Source organism: Anneissia japonica, unplaced genomic scaffold (genome assembly GCF_011630105.1).
Source record: "Anneissia japonica isolate Jap-2015-1 unplaced genomic scaffold, ASM1163010v1 scaffold288164_len509026_cov199, whole genome shotgun sequence".
In the NCBI taxonomy this organism is placed as follows: Eukaryota; Metazoa; Echinodermata; class Crinoidea; order Comatulida; family Comatulidae; genus Anneissia; species Anneissia japonica.
Window position 1 is genome coordinate 12,507 of NW_022752067.1, and position 18,675 is coordinate 31,181.

General features: G+C 33.3%; 2 protein-coding genes across 2 annotated transcripts; both read left to right on the top strand.

Moving 5' to 3' along the window:
• Positions 1-979: 979 nt before the first annotated feature.
• Positions 980-10,716, top strand: LOC117122082. Its single transcript, XM_033267551.1, has 8 exons — positions 980-1,007; positions 1,158-1,196; positions 1,606-1,767; positions 5,910-6,191; positions 6,889-6,990; positions 7,967-8,590; positions 9,816-9,878; positions 10,556-10,716. Exons 3-8 carry the CDS (start codon positions 1,725-1,727, stop codon positions 10,714-10,716), a joined length of 1,275 nt encoding a protein of 424 aa, XP_033123442.1. The 5' UTR covers positions 980-1,007; positions 1,158-1,196; positions 1,606-1,724.
• A 359-nt stretch (positions 10,717-11,075) lies between these two features.
• On the top strand, positions 11,076-13,270 carry LOC117122098. The gene is made up of 5 exons (XM_033267571.1): positions 11,076-11,081; positions 11,253-11,384; positions 11,780-11,925; positions 12,323-12,443; positions 12,855-13,270. Exons 1-5 carry the CDS (start codon positions 11,076-11,078, stop codon positions 13,116-13,118), a joined length of 669 nt encoding a protein of 222 aa, XP_033123462.1. The 3' UTR covers positions 13,119-13,270.
• The last annotated feature ends 5,405 nt before the right edge of the window (positions 13,271-18,675 follow it).

Below are 18,675 nucleotides of genomic sequence, written 5' to 3' on the forward strand. Positions count from 1 at the left end.
GTATGTAGCAATATATCATATTTTAGCAAATTAAAGCATTTAGTTGATTGAAGTACCTTGATTATGACCAAGCATGAATTATTGTGCTGTCATTGTGATGGAAAGTTGTATCACAAATATGTGGGATTATTTCCAAGAACTTCGCTAATGTGTGAATATAAATTGAATTTAGTACTGACATCTGATTTCTTATCCCAAATACAGATGTAGAACTTAATCAAATCAGAGATAAACAATCAAATTTAGGTAGGTAAACCATTTTACAAAATCTTTGATAACTCTTGTTATCTTCATCAATGGTTCTTGATTGGCCATTCCTATTAAGATGAACATTTTTTTTAATGAACAGTATTTTGCAATAATAAACCGTAAGTCAGCCCAATTTCATATTTATGTTGAACTTTATTGTTAATTCCAGGCAATTCACCTAATAAACAAAATAGTGATTGAACAGTATATTGCCTGGGTAATAATAAACCATAAATCAGCCCAATTTCATATTCATGTTGAACTTTATTGTTAATTCCAGGCAATTCACCTAATAAACAAAATAGTATATATAGGCCAGCCGTCTCGAAAGACGATGCTATACGCCATGAACAATGGCGTGCCTGGGCAGTGAATTTGGAGATCCTGGGTTGCCCATGCGTCAGAATCCCCCTCTATTTCCATCACTGGTGGGGTCCAAAGGAGTGCAAGGGTGCACTACGTTTGGCATCAGCTAGGACGCAGGAGAGGCTGAATGAATGGACCAGTACATCGGGGTAACCCCCTACTCTTCTCGAAAGATGCACTGGGTTCTTTAAAGTGCACACGAGCCAAATGTGTACACTGGGCCTACATACACATCTCCTTATCCGAGAAGACTTGTTCCACCTCCGGAACCATAGGCGAGCGTGCCGTTCGAACCAGCGCCGAATGTTATGGCTATAGGTAGCGGCGCCTCCCTTAACCGCTCGGCCATTCAACTCGCAAACAAAATAGTAATGAAGTTGATGCTGTTCAGAGTAAGTGTTTTATAGCTACTGTGTCTACAAGCAGACCCCATTTTTATCTTGCTCATCTTTTGAAATATTTTTTAAATATAAATTTAATAATAAACTGTTATTTTCATATTTGGAAGTATTAAAGTCAGCTTTAATTATTGTTGATTTCAGCCATTTCATCTAATAAACACAATAGTGATGAAGTTGAAAGTAAGTGTTTTATTTTTTACTACTATGTCTAAAAGAAGACCCTAATTTTCTCATCTTTGAATATTTTTTAATGTACAGTTAAAATCCTAAACATATTTGATCATTTAATTGTGAAATAATGAACTTTTGTTGAAATATGGGTGTCTATATTATAATAAACCTATAATTACCTGCAAACAATAGATCATTTTGTTGACAAAAAAGGCTGGATGTTGTTAGTACTGTCATCCATGTAAAGTATGCTATATCAAATTTTTCATAGGTAAACGTAAACATCTTTATATTTCAAATTTCACCTCAAAATGCCATTCTCAATTTCATCTTTTTTATACCATGCTGTTGGTACTTTTATAGGTTATCCAAATTTGTTCATTTATTGGGGTTTTTTAAATATATAAAATGTATTTAGGTGAAGAAAAGGACCCGCTATTGGATTCTACAGACAGCAACAAATCTGGCCCTGGAAGCAATGGACATAATGGCGCTTCAATAATTTCAAGAAAACACATTCCCGCCAGTCAACCTGTGATGCCTGAGCCTGAGAAATTTTTCCTACCTGAAAAGTACCGCAGTAAGTTATACAGTATTTGGTGTATAATGAATTTAATAAATGAAATGCTTACATTGTATATTTAAGTTATTAACTGTAAATTAAAAATTTGAGCAATATTTTTTTCTACCAATTCTGAGATGAATAAATATTTTATTTGTATGGATCATAATTGATGTACTGTATTAATTGTTTTAGTAAAAAGTATGCAAGTCAACAAAACTGACTTGATTTGATCTGTAGCAGCAAGCACCCTGTAATATTTTATCTTGTAGGCAAGACTTCTTTATACCTTATTTAGCAAACCGGCCGGTCGCCAATATTGATGATTTCAAATAAAAATAAAATTTCATTTTTGGCCAATTAGTTTTCTCTATTTATATTACGCCCGCCACTGCCATTAAATCTCCACAAATATGACATGTATATTTCTTCTTAATTATATAAATTTAAAGCACATAACCATCCCATTACTACACTGTTTATATTCACCAAAAAAATTTAATTTTTATTTTGTCTTCCTTCTTGATGGCCAAACTATTTGCTAAAATGAAATAACAAAATGTAATTTTTTTTTTAAATTAGTTCCCAAAACAAGGTATAAACTAGATTTGAACTCATCACTGAGGACGAGTTTGGTGATCCGCCGTACTTTGACCCTCAGGAAGCACGCGCGGTGCTGATTGAAAAGTTTCATAATATGCTAAAATATGCTGTCATTTGTTTTTAAAAAAAGAATAATTTTGAGCATTTTAAAAGACTTACACATGCGTACGCGCACGTCTTGATGCCCATTAGCCCGGTAATTGCACAAAGAGTGACTTCTGATATGAATACAGTGTCAGGAACACAAAATATGAAACAAAACGTAATTACTAGCCTTAGTACGTGCTGTGTGCGTGGAAATGAACGTACGGCGCATAAATTATGGAAAGTTTTGAAATTCTAAAAATGACCTGAAACGGTCTTTAAACTATCTGAATATGATATTGAGAATTTTCAAATTTTAACACGTGCAATTCGCAATGTGTCCGTGTACGGTAATGGCACAAGAAATTAGACATTGTCAAGTGTTTTTAAAACCGCCTGTTGGTAATGCTACACGAATTTTCCCTTCATATGACCTATATCAGTCCGATAGCGTCGAAATACAGTCTGTCGCCCTCTCTAAATTGTATTTATTTTTTTTTTACATCTTTTAAGCATGTGAGATAAGGCTACAAAAATTCATTCTTTTAGACCATGCTGACGTGATCAATATAAAAAATAAATGTACGCATCTGATATAGAATTGTTTCAGCTATAACATACTCACAGATGGGAGACAATCAAGAATAAGCAAAATACGTTCAAACGAGTCGTAAAATAAAAATTCAGTTTTGTCTTTAATTTAAATGGCAATATTATGACGTCACAATGTCCGATCAGCCATTATCATCTATAAAATCGTATCTACATTTCATGTGCTTTTAGAATATGTAATGAAAATTGGGGATTACCTTTCATTCTAAGGAGCTATAACTGATTTAAAATATTGATATTTTTATGCATACATAAATTTTAACGCACGCGTACGTGCACGCTAAAAAACGCGAAAGAAAAATTAAGGTACATGACATTCAACATTGACCTGAAGATTATGCTCACTTAATATGAATCAGAAATGATGAATGGTTAAGATGAAATGGGCTCATCAACGTTTAAAGGAAAGAAAGATGAGGGGGGGTCAGAAAAATTAGTCATATATATGAAAGAGAATTGTCTTAGCTATAACATAATCACTCATTACTCACTACAACTCATGTGCTTTCAGAATATGTAATAAAAATTGGGGGTCACCTTTCAACCTAAGGAGATATAACTGATTAAAAATAGGCCTGATTTTAGCATAATTTCACTGTATAGCAGCACAAATACGCGCAAAGATACCTATGTTTGATACGTACGTACGGTATTGCTATTGGCCAAAAAGAATGGAAATTTGTGAAAACAATGTCAGGAACCCAAAATATGTAAAATATTGTAAATTTTTGGCTTTTGTATGTGCTGCGCACGTAAAAATGCGCACGCGTAGTGGAAAATTTCCAAAAAAATTTGAAATGCTCAAAATGGCCTAAAACGTGCTTAATTTAGTCAAAAAGTGATTTTGAGTATTTTGAAATTTTGACGCACGCGTACGCGCGCGTAGTGAAGCACACGCGTCAAATTAGGGTACAGTACATTCAACATTAACCCGAAGTTAATGTTCACTTAATACGATTTCGAAATGGCAGTTGGTTAGGCTGATATGATCGATAATGTAAAAATGCAAAATTGCGCGTAGATGACGTCACGCATGACTGAGCGCGTTGAAAAGCTTACCATGACTATTCCAGACCAAGCCAAATGTTGGCTGACAGCGATTTTGCGTAACTCGTTTCAGTTTTTTTTAGATATTGTGCGAACAGAAAAGGGGAGAAAGAAAGAAGAATAAAAAAAAGAAGATGAAGAGGATGATGATCCTGACAATAACAAGAGGTGATCCGCTCTTGAAGCGGATCACCAAAAAAATGTCTTGCCATATGAATCGAGTTAGACTTGCCACAAGTCTCTTATTTTTTATTATTTTTCTCATTCTGGACAGCGCCACCAACGAGAAAGTTAATTTATAGACGGAATAAGCGACTTGTAAAACACTGAAATCAGGCACCAGGATGTCAAAAGAATGACGTAATCTTATATTCCGTATTTGGATAAATGGGCGGACCGAAATAAACAATTTCAACCAATCAAATGTTCATATTTTTGGAGCCACGAATCTGAGTCACTCGCGTCGACTAGTTTGGCCATAGGTCCATGGTTAGGCATGACTAAATTTAAATAGTCTTCCCTAATAAAACGGGCCTAAAATATTTAGAATAGACCCTAGTAAGACTAATGTTGGATGGCTCAGGCCTCGCCTGGAGTCAGGTAGTAGGCCTAGCCTAGTCTTAGAGGCTTGGCCTATTTTTAAGTTCTTACTTACAGAGGCCTACCTTTTTAACAATATTCTACCCTAAAGGCCTAAATCTGTGTAGCAGCTAGTGGTGAGCAAGGTTCCAAGTAGGCCTATAGCCTACGGTTATCAGTCCATGTCGTTCTCAGCAGGCCAGAACTATTACACTAACTGTTTTAATTCAAGTAGGTAGCCAAAAGGGAGCTGGAACTTGTTCTAGTCGAGACATCCGCATCTTCAATTTTGAAAATTTACCAAGATTGATTAATATGCATGAAGTTAGCCAATCACGTGATTTACAAAATCAGTCACGCATACGATATCCCACATCAAATTTGATGTGGGAAATTGCACGCATGAATCGTTTGCCCAGGCCCTAATTCGAAAAAAAAGAAATCGAATATGGGACGCCAATTAAATTAATTATGGCGCGCACTAAGTGTAATAAAGAGTGAGTAACCTAAAATTAGGGCCTGGAACCCAGGCTAGAATCGAGTGTAATACTGATCCTTTTCACACTTTCAATATTTTGCCAGTATTAACTAGTAGAAATTTGTAAACCTGAACCAAGTCTAACAAATCCATTTAAAACTTTCACAGTGAACCGCTGTGAAGAAAAACAGGCCTCATGGAGGCCGCATTTTTTCTTCTGAGATGTCCCAAGTTATTCAGTGCACATGTGTTCATACTGCCACAGGCAACGGGGAATAAATTTATTGTTATGGGCACTAGGCCCAGTGGCGGCTCTGGGATATATTTTCTGGGGGAGCTAAGTTGTCCAAGAGGGGGGGGGACTTGAGCTCGTAGGCTCGAGCTGTGGGAGAAGGGGGTTCCCCTCCTAATTAAGATTTTTTAAAGAATATCAGCCTCTGGATGGCCGGAAATGGCACTCTGAGACTGTGACAGACATGTGTTGACTTGGTGTGGGCCTATTTTTATATATTTTATGGTCTAACTGCCCGACGAGCTCTGTCCGGCGGGGGGCTTGACCTGTCCGGTTGGGGACTTAAGCCCCATCCCCGCTGGCGCCGCCACTGACTAGGCCTGCCCTACGAAAAAATATCTTGGGAGATCAAACTACTTACAACTTGGTAAAATTGAAACATTTATTGTAGTGTAAAAAACGGTTAATACATTTTTTTTTAAAGTATTGTTTTTCATAATTTATTATTATATTTTGATTCTATAGCGGATACATCAACAGTCACAATTCCAATTATCAGTGATGTCTCACACCTGATAGGTGACAAAGTGACAAAAGTTGGTAGACTGCTAGATTTGAGAAAGGGTGAAATAGAGAACATTAAACATGCACACAAATCTAGTTTGGAAAAACAAAACTTTGAGGTACTTTACGCATGGATGCTAAATAAGGGTCTTGAAGCTACTAAGAAAAGATTAGCTGAAGTACTAATCAAAATTGGAAGGGCAAAAGACACAATTCAATATATATGGCCAGAACTTCAACCTGGTAAGTTGGACATATTTCTATTTTATGTAATTCAAGAACAGTTTGAAATAAACTGAAATTAAACTTACAAAAAAATTGTAATTCATCTATTCAACTTAGAAAAGTTGGAAACTTTGATCCATAAATTTAACATCAAACCAGAATGTGTGTTATTTCGTATTGAAATGATGATTCACTACATACACAGAGGTTACCAACTGTTTAGCCTGAATTACTTGGGAGTGAGTGAAATTATTTGAAATATAGAAGAGAATATAAAATCTTTACCTTATAGCTCAGTTAGCAGAGTAGTCAAACCAATATCAAGTGGTCTGTAAGTAGAATAGGCACAATATTGTCTCAAACATATCGGAAGCAGTTTGGCGCAGTGGGAACGGTTTGGTTTCCCAACCTTGAGGTCTGGGTTTTCAATCCCTCGCTGTGCATATTTCTCTTGTGTCCTTGGGCAAAGCACTTTATCTGCGTTGCTTCTCTCCCCCAAGAGTATAAATGGGTGGGGTTGCCTGCTACTATGCCAATATGGCAGCAACATTTAAACATGTGGATGGACCCAATGATCAGGGAAAACAGAGTGCATTGTAACCTAAATGAACAATAAATGTAAACATGCATAATTTATTACATATTCTACTATTGACAGATTGGTCATTCATTCAATGTTGTCATTAGTGCATTTATTTATTTTTTTTATGATTAGCAACACCATCAAGTCCGACACCAACAAGTCCAACCCCAACTAGTCCGACAGGTATTGATTGGAAAGGAACAAATAATGACTCAAGTTTTAGTTTTGACAGTTGTAAGTACCCTTTTTTTAAATCAATTCACCATATTGCATATCAAACATCTAGTTACATTGTAGACAGTGTTATTTTAAGTCTGGTAGATTATTTCACATAATACAGTTGATGGAATTACCAACAACCAGTCTTTATACTGTATTACTAAATACTGTCATTACTATGATCTATGGACCTTTTATAAAAATCAATTAAAAATCGCTTTTTCAAAAAATAGTTTTTTTTTTGTCGCAGTGGAAACAGGACCAGTTAGGAAAAAGCAATTTTAAAAAATTGTTAAAAAACACGCAAAAGCATGTTTGAACGGCAAATAACCGATTATGGCTGTGCACTCTTTAGCTGCAAAAAGCGATTATCAGGAGAAATATGACCTTCAGGTTGAACCACGATTGTATCACACACGAACTTTCAAAATGATTAGTCCTTTTGTTCATGTCAGAGGCCTTCAAGCTAAAACGTCAACAAACATGTGGAGCAACGAAATAACTTGTTTTGTAATTATTTTGCGGGAATATATTGGGCCTGGCCTCACCGCTCTTCTGGGCCTACCGTTTTTCTCTTTCGTTCTCCCCTTTGTTGTGCTGATGAGCACAGCCGAAAGCATTCGCCTTTTTGCCGCACACTGTATTCTCACATGAAATTCACATGAAACAAGACAATATACTTGAAATACATTGTCTTGTTAGTGAGAAAGAAACTATACTGTTTGGAAAACGTGTTGTATAAAAAAAATGGTGACGTAATTTCCGGCGCAAAAACCGATTTTCGTAAAAGGTATAATGCAGTTGCAACGCGGGCACTCATTACAAAAGCTGTTTAAAAAAATTGATTATTTTGTGTTTATCAGTAGAAACACCCTATAACTGTCATTTATTTCCAGCTATCCTGAGTATGCCAGGATATTTCAGTCTATGAAGTCAATATTAATATCATATTATCCTTTAGCATTAATAATTTTTTTTGTTATCATCACAGGTGTACTTCGTAAGAAGGATTGGACCAAGGATAAAACATGGCGTAATATTACCCAAAAATTAAGAGACAATGACTCTACAAATTTTGATAAACTTATTGGAGTTTGTCACTTACTAAAAAGTGAACTCCCAAAAAATAGGGCTCTGAAAAATTGTCTAAGTTCAAAGGGTAACTCAGACATTGAGATTGATCCGTGCATGATCAAGGTCATTGTGGATGGTAATTGCTTATTTTTGGCAACATCCAAAATAGCATTTGGCTCTGCGGATCATTGCTGCAAACTACGTCTACTTACTGTGATTGAGCTCTGCTGTAAAAAGGAACATTACCTAAAGCAAGAGGTACTTTTGCAGCGTATGAAGGCAGTGTATGAACTTCAAAAGATGAGGGGTGATAATGTTTTCAATGATGCTACCATACTAGCACTCTATGAGAGTTGTGTCAGGGACACACTGAAAGAACAATTCAGTTTAAATGGAAATTTAATTCAATTATTTGGCTTAGCGTCTGTGCTGGGATGTAACATTCAGTCCGTCTATCCTGCCATAGGTGACACCAAAGAAAACCCATTAAATATACTCATCCAACCACGTGATAAAAATATTGAGAACCTAATAACATCTGGTGAGTGTAAATTTTTCTCTCCAAATCACTTTGTACCTCTTCTGGAAAAATATTAATTCCATGATGGATGTTCATCCACCTCATGTATATAATTAAAGAATATTTCAATATACAGTGAATTCTACTTTTTCAAGAATCTTGCAATAAGATCATTATAATTAAATTATTACAATTATTTATTCTTTCCATGTAGAGGTCAGTAATAATTTGTTCTAGAGTACCAGTAGGTTTTATGTAATGTAATGTATATATACAGTATATAGCACTTTACACCAAAACGGGCTCAAAGCGCTCGAGATGTGGACTAGCTCTTACAGTACGTTGCTTCTCCCTTAAGGGTCTCTTCGTGTTTGAGCTACCCGGTAAAGATGTACAGGGTTGCAGAAAGAGTATTTCTTGGTAGGCTTGCAAGATGAGCTAACCAACATTGCTGTATGGCATTGGCAAACAAGATAAAAGCCCTAACCTACATTATAAAGAAATAGTAAATACCACAATAACTTCAGATCAGTAAATTAATTTAGTTTGACATTCTTCTTACGATCCTTGCTAATGCCACCACTGCATGCTGCAAAGTTCTGTCCCATTGTACTTTCTAAAGTGAACTTACTGTAAAGATATGTGGGAGCGATTAGTGTAATGTAGTATTAAGGCTCAATAATACTTTAACTTATATAGCCATTGGAATTTGTATATCATCGATACCATTCAACTGTTGAATTGTTAAATTTTCAAACACTATCAGATTGGTTTGGTAAGGCTCCAATGGATAGTTGGAATAAAGCCTGGAATTTTTTTTTCAAGTAAAGGTACGGTATGCTCACGATGTGCATGTTGCTCCAGTGGAGTCGTTGCTGGCTGAGGTACTTTTAGGCCTAAATCAAAAATATATTATTTATGGCAAATGCTATGAAAGAAAAAAAATTAATGTCCCCATTCGTTGCAAGAGTATGTATTTTACAGTTATTTTAAATCCAAAATTAAATCATAGGACGTTAGTAGTTACTAGTGGCTGTTTACATTTAGTACCCACTATATGTCACGTGACCGGTATTAGCTGGAGGCACTGATTCAGACTATTATTGCTAGGTAAAATTGAAAGTATTAATTGTTTATAAGGGGAAAATATTATTTATATGTATTAATGTGGGATACCAGGGTATATTTTGATTTCTGTATTAACTTACTCAGTGATGCTGATACTGATTCTCACAAGTTTTTTTAGGTGCTATTCCAGCTAAAGCAGCAGAAATATTCGAGGATGACTTTATAAAGACTTTCTCAAGAGGTACTATATATTTTTGAATATATAACATATAGTTTTTAAAAATTAGAAAACGTCATGATGTTAATAATAATAGTGGTCGACTTTATAGAGGGCATATTATAGAGACCTCTATGCACTTAACATAAACATGAAGAAAAGAACTGACAAACTAAGAAAGTAATAATTAATCTAACCCTAATGACATGCTAATTCTATGTTGCAGCTGTAATCAGTGCATTTTTAACTTACCATGTACCCACTTTAATCCTGGGTGGAGAGAGACGAACTTGTCTAAGGACACAAGCGAAATGCACAGTGAGGGATTGAACCTTCTAACTCAATTCAGAGGTTTAAACAATTCCAAAGGATTAGATTTTTTATTTTGAACTTGTCCTGTGCATTCACTTTGTTTGTTTTTTTGGCTCTGCCAAGCTTTCTCATTTACAGCTATTATGCAGTATACTTAATTATGGTTTAATTGACTGCTTCTCACTTTAATTATTTCTTGGGGACTCAAACTGTCTGTCAGCCTATACTGACAACCTTGTCAGAACACTTAAGTTCCTAGCCTCAGGCTTTCTTGATTAATCTTGTAAAATAGTTGTAAACAATGTCTAAATCCAGATATCAAAATACTTGCTTGTCCTGATGTGATTATAGATTCTGTGCTAACACGCTCAAATATATTGTTCTTCCAGATTCATCACAGCTGTTCCAAATAGACCCATCAGAAACAATTATTGATGTCAATGCAATGAAGGATGAAGATTGTCTATATGTGCCAAAATTTTCTGTTAGCAAGAAAGACTTACAGGAACTGAATGGTTATGATTGGATTAGTGATAAAGTAAGAATATGATAATGATTAGATAATTGATGCACATACTCCTTTAGCAGGATATATTACCCACAGATAATAGTAGAGCAGGCTGCACAAACGACTTCAATTATGATATCAAAAACTAGTAAAAAAAAATACACATAAAATATCATTGATGTCATCATATTACATCATTCAGTAAGATCATTCTTTATTAAAAAACACAATAAAAGGAATGTGACAAAAAAACCCAGGTCATGGCTTAATTAAGTGCATGTAGAGAGTGTGAACGACACAATACTTTTTACATCATTTACTACTTACTTTTAAGGTATTATGTAATCATGTTTCATTATCTTTGGAAAAGACTTCCCTAGAATCCACCTAAATAACAGTAAATGTCAGTAATTCAAAATAGTGACATAATGAATAGTTGAAGTGCATTCATTCATTGTGCTGTTAAAATGCTTCTTTTTACACTTAAATAAAATAATAATAATTTAAGCATACAAGTTTTTATTTAATATTAATGACAATTGTGCACTAAATTGGTATATTTAAACATTTTATTGCAGGTGATAAATGCTTTTCTTGCAACTTTGACTTTCGAATTTAACAAACAGGGTAAAGGCCGTATATTTCTACTGCCATCGCATATAGCAACTAAGTGGGATAACCCACACTTACCACCCTGGATGGCAACAAAGGTAAATTTAAGTTTTATTTAAAAATCTGACTGGAAATATAGATTATGCTGGGAAAAAAAATTAAACCAAGATTGTAACATTTGTTTTGCTCTTTTCACTGGAGCCATCTTATATTAATTTTTATAACCATATTATTCAAGCTTCATTAATTGACTTCAATGTAGTATATACTTCATCCCTGCTTTTTCACCATTCTTGGTCTTTGTATTTTCCGTGAATGTGTTACACAGTTCTTCCATCACAGGAAAGTGATGCAACTTCTTAAAAAGTGTTCCAAAATATGTGATATGAAAATATGAAACAATAATATAGATCATAATTGTACCAACAATGCATTGTATTTAATTTGAAATACACAAACTTAGAAATTTTGGTTTATATGTTTTTTGATGCAGATTGCCATGTTAAAATTTACTTGGATTTTTGCACCTATTCATGTATCAAACCACTGGATCTTGCTTGTTGCACACATCCCATCAATGAGTGCTTGTGTTCTTGATTCATTGAATGGAGACGATGATACACATCTTGAAAATTTCAGGTAATTATTTTGGTCATGACAAATATGATATATAGCCTGTAAGGTATCACAATGTTTTATACCACCCTAATTCATATTTATTCAAATTACAGTGGCGGATTCAAGGGGCCCCTTGAATCTGCCCTATATTTTTCAAAATTTAAACAAAATTGAGAAAAAAAGAAAATTTTACTCAAATTTGGAGTCTAATAATGCCATTTCCAGCTATCTAGAGGTGCCATTATCAAATTTTATTACCTCAGTCCCAACCATGTTGGGGCTGATCTAGTTTTGACCTCCGTCTGTGAAAGTCCCTCTTTGGACCCCTTCTATTTCAAATTACTTAATTCATATACAGACAATACTGTGTACATTTATACAATCTTTAAAAATGTTAATTTTCTATAACTATTTTTAGTAAATACATGAAAGAGAGGGCATCAAAAACAAGGGAACTTGATGGAGAGTGGAAGAAGAACACACAATTGTTCTCAGGCAAGCAAGAAAACGGCTACAGTTGTGGGGACTTTGTGATGATGGTATGCAACATATACATGACTGACTTTTATACCAAGAGTCATATTTAAGCAAATATGCGTTAAAAACCAGTTAACATGCTACATGACTCATACATGCTCTTGCTTGTTCTTTCATACTTCTTTTTGCATTTTCTATTTCTTTCTGATACAGTACAACGTAACTATGATAGTGTAAAATAATCACTCATTAGTCATTCAGAACAAATATTTTATCTTTCTTAATAAATATAATAATGGCATGTGTTTTATAATCCTTTTAATCAGCATCAGTAACATATTGCTAAAATTGGTACTTATTATTTTCACAATAATACAACTGTTCTACATCATTATTTTCGTGAAAATGTACCCTAGCATTGTATTGTGCCTCGCCAATGATACCATGTTTCAAGCCATGTTCTTTTTTTTCAGAATGCATTGGCAATCAGCAAGCATGTATTCCCCAACTGTTTAAATCAAGAGAATGCCAACAAGATGCGGGCATTTGTAAAGCAAATGTTTCTGGCGAAAGGCAAGAGGTCACAGAATTGTGACTCATGCAATGGAAGGAACAGCTCTAATGAGTGGATTACGTGTGATGTGTGTGGTAGATGGTACCATAAAAACACCACTTGTTCCTCTTCCGTCACATCATCAACCACAGAGTGGGAGTGTCAAATTTGTATTGATAATTGAAAATTATAGGGTTCAATCTTGCTTTCATCTTTAGTAATTTTGCAGCTTATATGTAATTCCATGTGATTTTCATGCTCAAAGCAAATTTTTGGTTGATTTTTAGCTTAGCAAACTACATACCAATAAAATTGGGTGCTAATTTGTCCAACCCTATATATAATATTCAAATCAGGTTTGGTGTGCAAAATAGTTTAGACTTTATATCTATCTTGGTGCAGTTACCACTTTTGTAATGTGGTTAGATTTATATTATGCTTTATTGCAAAATGGTCTCAAGGAATTGAAGGTGTGGACTATCTCTTGCAGTAACTTGCTTTTTCCCTGAGAGTCTTGTGCACACAAGACAAATTGTGTACACTTGGGCTACAGTTTATAGTTCTTATCCAAGAAGACTTGTTCCAGATCCATATGTGAGCATGCCATTTGAACCAGCCCCCATGTTATGGCAGCATTAATCGCTCTGCCGTTGATTTATTGATCAATACATAACCAAAAGAAATAAAACATTATACAGTTTTAAATAATAAGTGCTTATCATATTGCATGAACTGCTAGGTGGTTTTGAGATTATTATTCGATAATAATACTGCAGTTTGAAATTAAGTGTAGGCCCAGGTATAGGTTAAACAAAGTAGGCATGTACAATAGAAACTGTAACGGTAGAACGTACTCTAAATAGTCTAAGTTAATAGTAAAATACAAGCATTTTTTATATCCATTCCATAGCATTAACCATTATGTGCACATTCGTATATATTCCTAGTATACTGAATTTATGTACACAGTACAGTACTACAATTACCAACATATTGGTAATTGTCTCCATTTGTTTTGTTTGTTTCCATAACATATTCAACATGTGTAGATCTGTTGTACAATATGCTGTCCATAGTATGGGTTACAGCTGTATATTATTTTAAAAGCACATTTCTGATTTGATATATTATCTTATAGAAACTCTTTGGTAATTTGATACCTGAATTTATATAATAAAGATATCTGAATTATAAATAAATTTTTAGAATTGTAAATGATTTTAATAATTCAAGGAATGATATAGGTTATTTGTAAATTTCATAATTGTTTTGATAATGTTATGCATAATCATAGGCTTGCCTTCTGAAATTGTGAGGTTTTTCACCAAATAAAATGATTATATATACAAGACTATATTTAAAATATATATATATTTGTATATGTATAAATTATATGTTAATATAACAGGAAAATAAGAGTTGCTGCTTGGAAAAGTGTAGATATATATAATAGAACTTGGGAACAAGTTATATATTTTCCAAAATTTATTAATGAGATGTCAAATGTTTTCAGCTGCAAGACTACATCATATGTAAAGCATAAAGTCCAAGTAAAACAATATAAACATATATTATAGATGTTAGACAAATATACAGACATGACGTGAAGCAAGATTTATGGAGTAAAAAGACAATAGCCTTAGGAGTGTGTGTCAAGCTAATATTCAAAAAAAAGAAAAAAAATAATAAAATGTAAAGCAATAATGTATCAAATATACTATAAGAAATATATAACAGGCTTACTGTATATGTTATATACTTGGTTTGTGTATACAGTACTAGTTTGTTATATACAGTATGTATATATAATGTGTATATATTAAAACTGTTATTTAACTATTTGCTTATTATATATACATATAATATATATCATGGTATAATAATATATATATATATATATATATATACTGTATATATATATATATATATATATTCCTCTTTCCAGTGGGATCCTTCGTCAACACAGTCCACTTCTGGTCATGTTCTAGTCGGTTGTATTGTTATACTGCATAAGTTGGATCAAAGAGGTGGTTTGACTGACAACCTGTCTCTTATAAACATCTAGATGTGTATAAGAGACAGGGGTGAGTGTGTATGACTTAATGAGTACTATATTTTAAAAACAAATATTCTAAATTAATGGCATTTTATTGTATCAATTTGTGCTTAAATATGAGCAACTGCCAGCTAGATCTCAAAACTTATGATTAGTTATGCTTACAGCTAAGCTAACAGCATTTGTTAATTATATACGAGATGAGAGATAGAAGAGGTGAGAAAATAGTGTGAAATAAATAAGCCTTGTTAATATTTGTAAATACAATTTTCTGTGGTTATATGCAATTATGTCCATAATCATTGTCTTAATTTGAATGTTTGTATTCATTGTTAAAAAGATGAATTGTTTAATCATGGTTTCCTGATTAATGATGTTTTATTAAGGTATAGCCTACTGGTCACATGTTTAAGTTCCATGTTGTTAGTGTTGCCTGTGTTGCTGGGTTATGCATGTTACGTTAATCAGGTCTTCAACTCAACTCAGTATCAACTGGTATTTTTTTTTATATCGCTGATTATTAGCTGCAATACTATAATGTATTATTAGGCCTATATAATGAAAATATTCTTGTTTTTAATATGCAATCTTATGTAAAAGTATAATGTATATTTTATACTGTATACAGTATATATTTCTTTTTTTAACAACGTAGTATTTTAAATGCTCATTTGTGTGTATAATGAGTCTTATAAAATAGAATAAACCATAGAAATTCACAATTGACATTTCAGTTTTAAATCAAATTTAATCGATCAATCAGAGTATATTGCCTGTATTGTTGAGTAAGGCATGTTACATTACCTACTTTATCTCCATATCTATGAGTATAAACTGGTATTTTCAAATTGTTGATTACTGGCTGCAATACTATACAAGGGTACTTATGTAAAAGTAAATATATTTATTGTGTACTGTATGTATATTCTTCCCTTGTACAAGAAAATATTTTAGATATTCATGTTTTTGTATTCTTGGTTTAATAAAACTAAATTTTTTGAATTTATCTGGTCTTATTTTCTTAATATTATTCTTGAATTTGTACTCAACCATTTTTTCTGAAATAACTACCTTTTTTGACTTTCCAATAATGGTGGTGCGGCAATTAATGTTATTGGTATTTGATAATATATCATATGAATAGGTACCATATGTTACACGGGAAGCAGAGAAGTTGTACTTGGTGCCGCAGCTTGCCAATTAGGGATCTGCTGCCTAGGGGTAATAAAAGGCCTAATGTTGCCTTGTCTCATATAGGCCTGGTGCTGTTTGAGAAATAACGAGTCTTATAATATATAATAAAATATATAAATTTTAAATAATAAAAATAATAATAATATAATAATAATTATTATTATCATCATCATCATTATTATTATTATCATCGTCACTATTATTATTATTATTATTATTATTATTATTATTGTTGAGTCTTATAATAAAATATAGAAATTTTAAATAAAATTAACAACTGACCAATCAGAGCAGGACCAGGAATATATGGGACCTTAGCAACAATATCCAAGGGGCGGAGCTTAGTGAAACAGGCCGTTATTGTCCCTGTTCAAATATCATTGTTGCAATTTGTAATCCCAGTTGGTCTCAACATGACTTTCCAGAAATGTTCCTTTGTTGCAAAAATGTGAATACAGATACTAACCAAAGAAATGTGTAATTTACAATCCTTGCCTTAAAGTCACAATCCGGAGGAAGAAAACAATGTTGATATGTTGAAGAACTGATTTTTCTAAGACAGAAAGAAAGTTGTTTGACGGAGAACTTGGGAACGCTGAATGTGTTAAGAAATTTGTTAATATTTAAAATAATGAAATTTAACAATATAGCACTTCATTTTGCAAGTATTTTTAGCAATTATTTAACATATATTTTTCCCTCAGGTCATGGGTTCTCTCGAAAGTTGGGAAGGCCGCGCGCCTGTACACACGAGCAAGCACAATTTTCCCAAAAAATAGCCCATTTTCCACAAACTTATATTTGAATGTTTTCTTATTATCAATAATCTCCATGAAGGCAGCTTTTGACACACATGTAAATTGTAGTGGATTTTTTTTTTTTTTGTAATTTTGCAATACTGTAATAGTAATTAATTTGATTAACACCATTGTCACTGAGCATTGCATTCTGCTGTGGGTATTGGCGCTATACAATTCCCTTTGGTTTGATTGATTTGGTTGATTTATTGATGTTAGTTTGATTTAAAATTTCTATATTTCATCATCACACGCAAATACAATAAGGTGCATTTATAAGAAAGCTCACTTACCAGCTCATGGAAATACCTTCTTGGAACTCCGAAATAACAAAATAGGCCTATAAATAGTGGTATCCAACACTTGGTGAAGCCCCTATACCCCAAGCCAAAAGGGCCCCACAGAGTCCCCAGGCTCCTGTTAACTTACCACTAAACAAAAGCTTCAGTCCCCCAGTTCTAGAATCTAGAAAGGCCCGTCCCTCCTACCCTACCACAACCAATACGGTACAAGTTTATTATATTACTACTGTACATCACGAATGTTTTTCGTCTAATAATTAAATGCAGTCTTTTCAGCCTCAATCGTATTTTTCGGGTAGGGATTACTCCGACATTTTGGCAACTGGTTAGCAAAAATGGAATCTGTAAGTCCGCATTGACTTTCTATCTTCAGAATTTTTATGTAGTGACTGTGGGCTTGGCATTGATATTCATTTTAATTCTTGAGACGATTTCATCACGTACTATTACGTTGTTGGATCATAATGCAATAAAAATGTTAGCATGTTTAATAATTGTGCCATACTCTGACTATGAACTGAAGTAGCCCATTTGAGATATATATTAGCATAAGCTTTCGTGAATTGAATTGAATTTATTCGCATCTCAATATACATAGTAAAATACATAAATCAATACAAAAAATATATACAAAGGTTAAATAATTAACCTTAATCTAATAAACAATAATTTTTTTTAATTATTATTTTTTAAATTCAATTATGAATAAATATCTTAATTATTTTATTTAAGTAAATAAAAGCTTTACTTCAAAAACAAAGTCAAATTATGAAAAAAAAAGACGACAGGAACGGGAAAAACACAAGGAAAGGAAAGCCTATGAAAGGCAAGTAAGACCTCTTTCCAGTGGGATCCTTCGTCAACACAGTCCACTTCTGGTCATGTTCTAGTCGGTTGTATTGTTATACTGCATAAGTTGGATCAAAGAGGTGGTTTGACTGACAACCCGGAAAGACATTAAAAAAGGATAAATTAAAAATGTCAACTTCCATTAAGACACAGCTCTAGAACTGGGGCCTGCTGAATTTTGGTTTTTTGGGTCTGTACAAAAAAAATAGAAAAACAAATATTTTTGCTGGAAGCTAGATAAAAGAAATTATCATATCTTTTTTATATAGATCAGTTATAAAGACATTTACAAGTTGGTTATAAGCTGAGTCGGGATCATCACTATTTGCTGAATAAAATTTAAAATGTTCTATATTTGATTCATTTACAACTCTTTTAAAGATTAAAAGATCTCATAAGCAACAAGAGCAAAGACAGGCAAGTGATCGAATCATTTATTATTAGGTCTATGCTACTTCTTATTATAGCTAAAATGCTGTAATATTATTCATGATTATTGTATGATTTATCCATTTATATTCAAAGAAATTTTCATTGTCAATT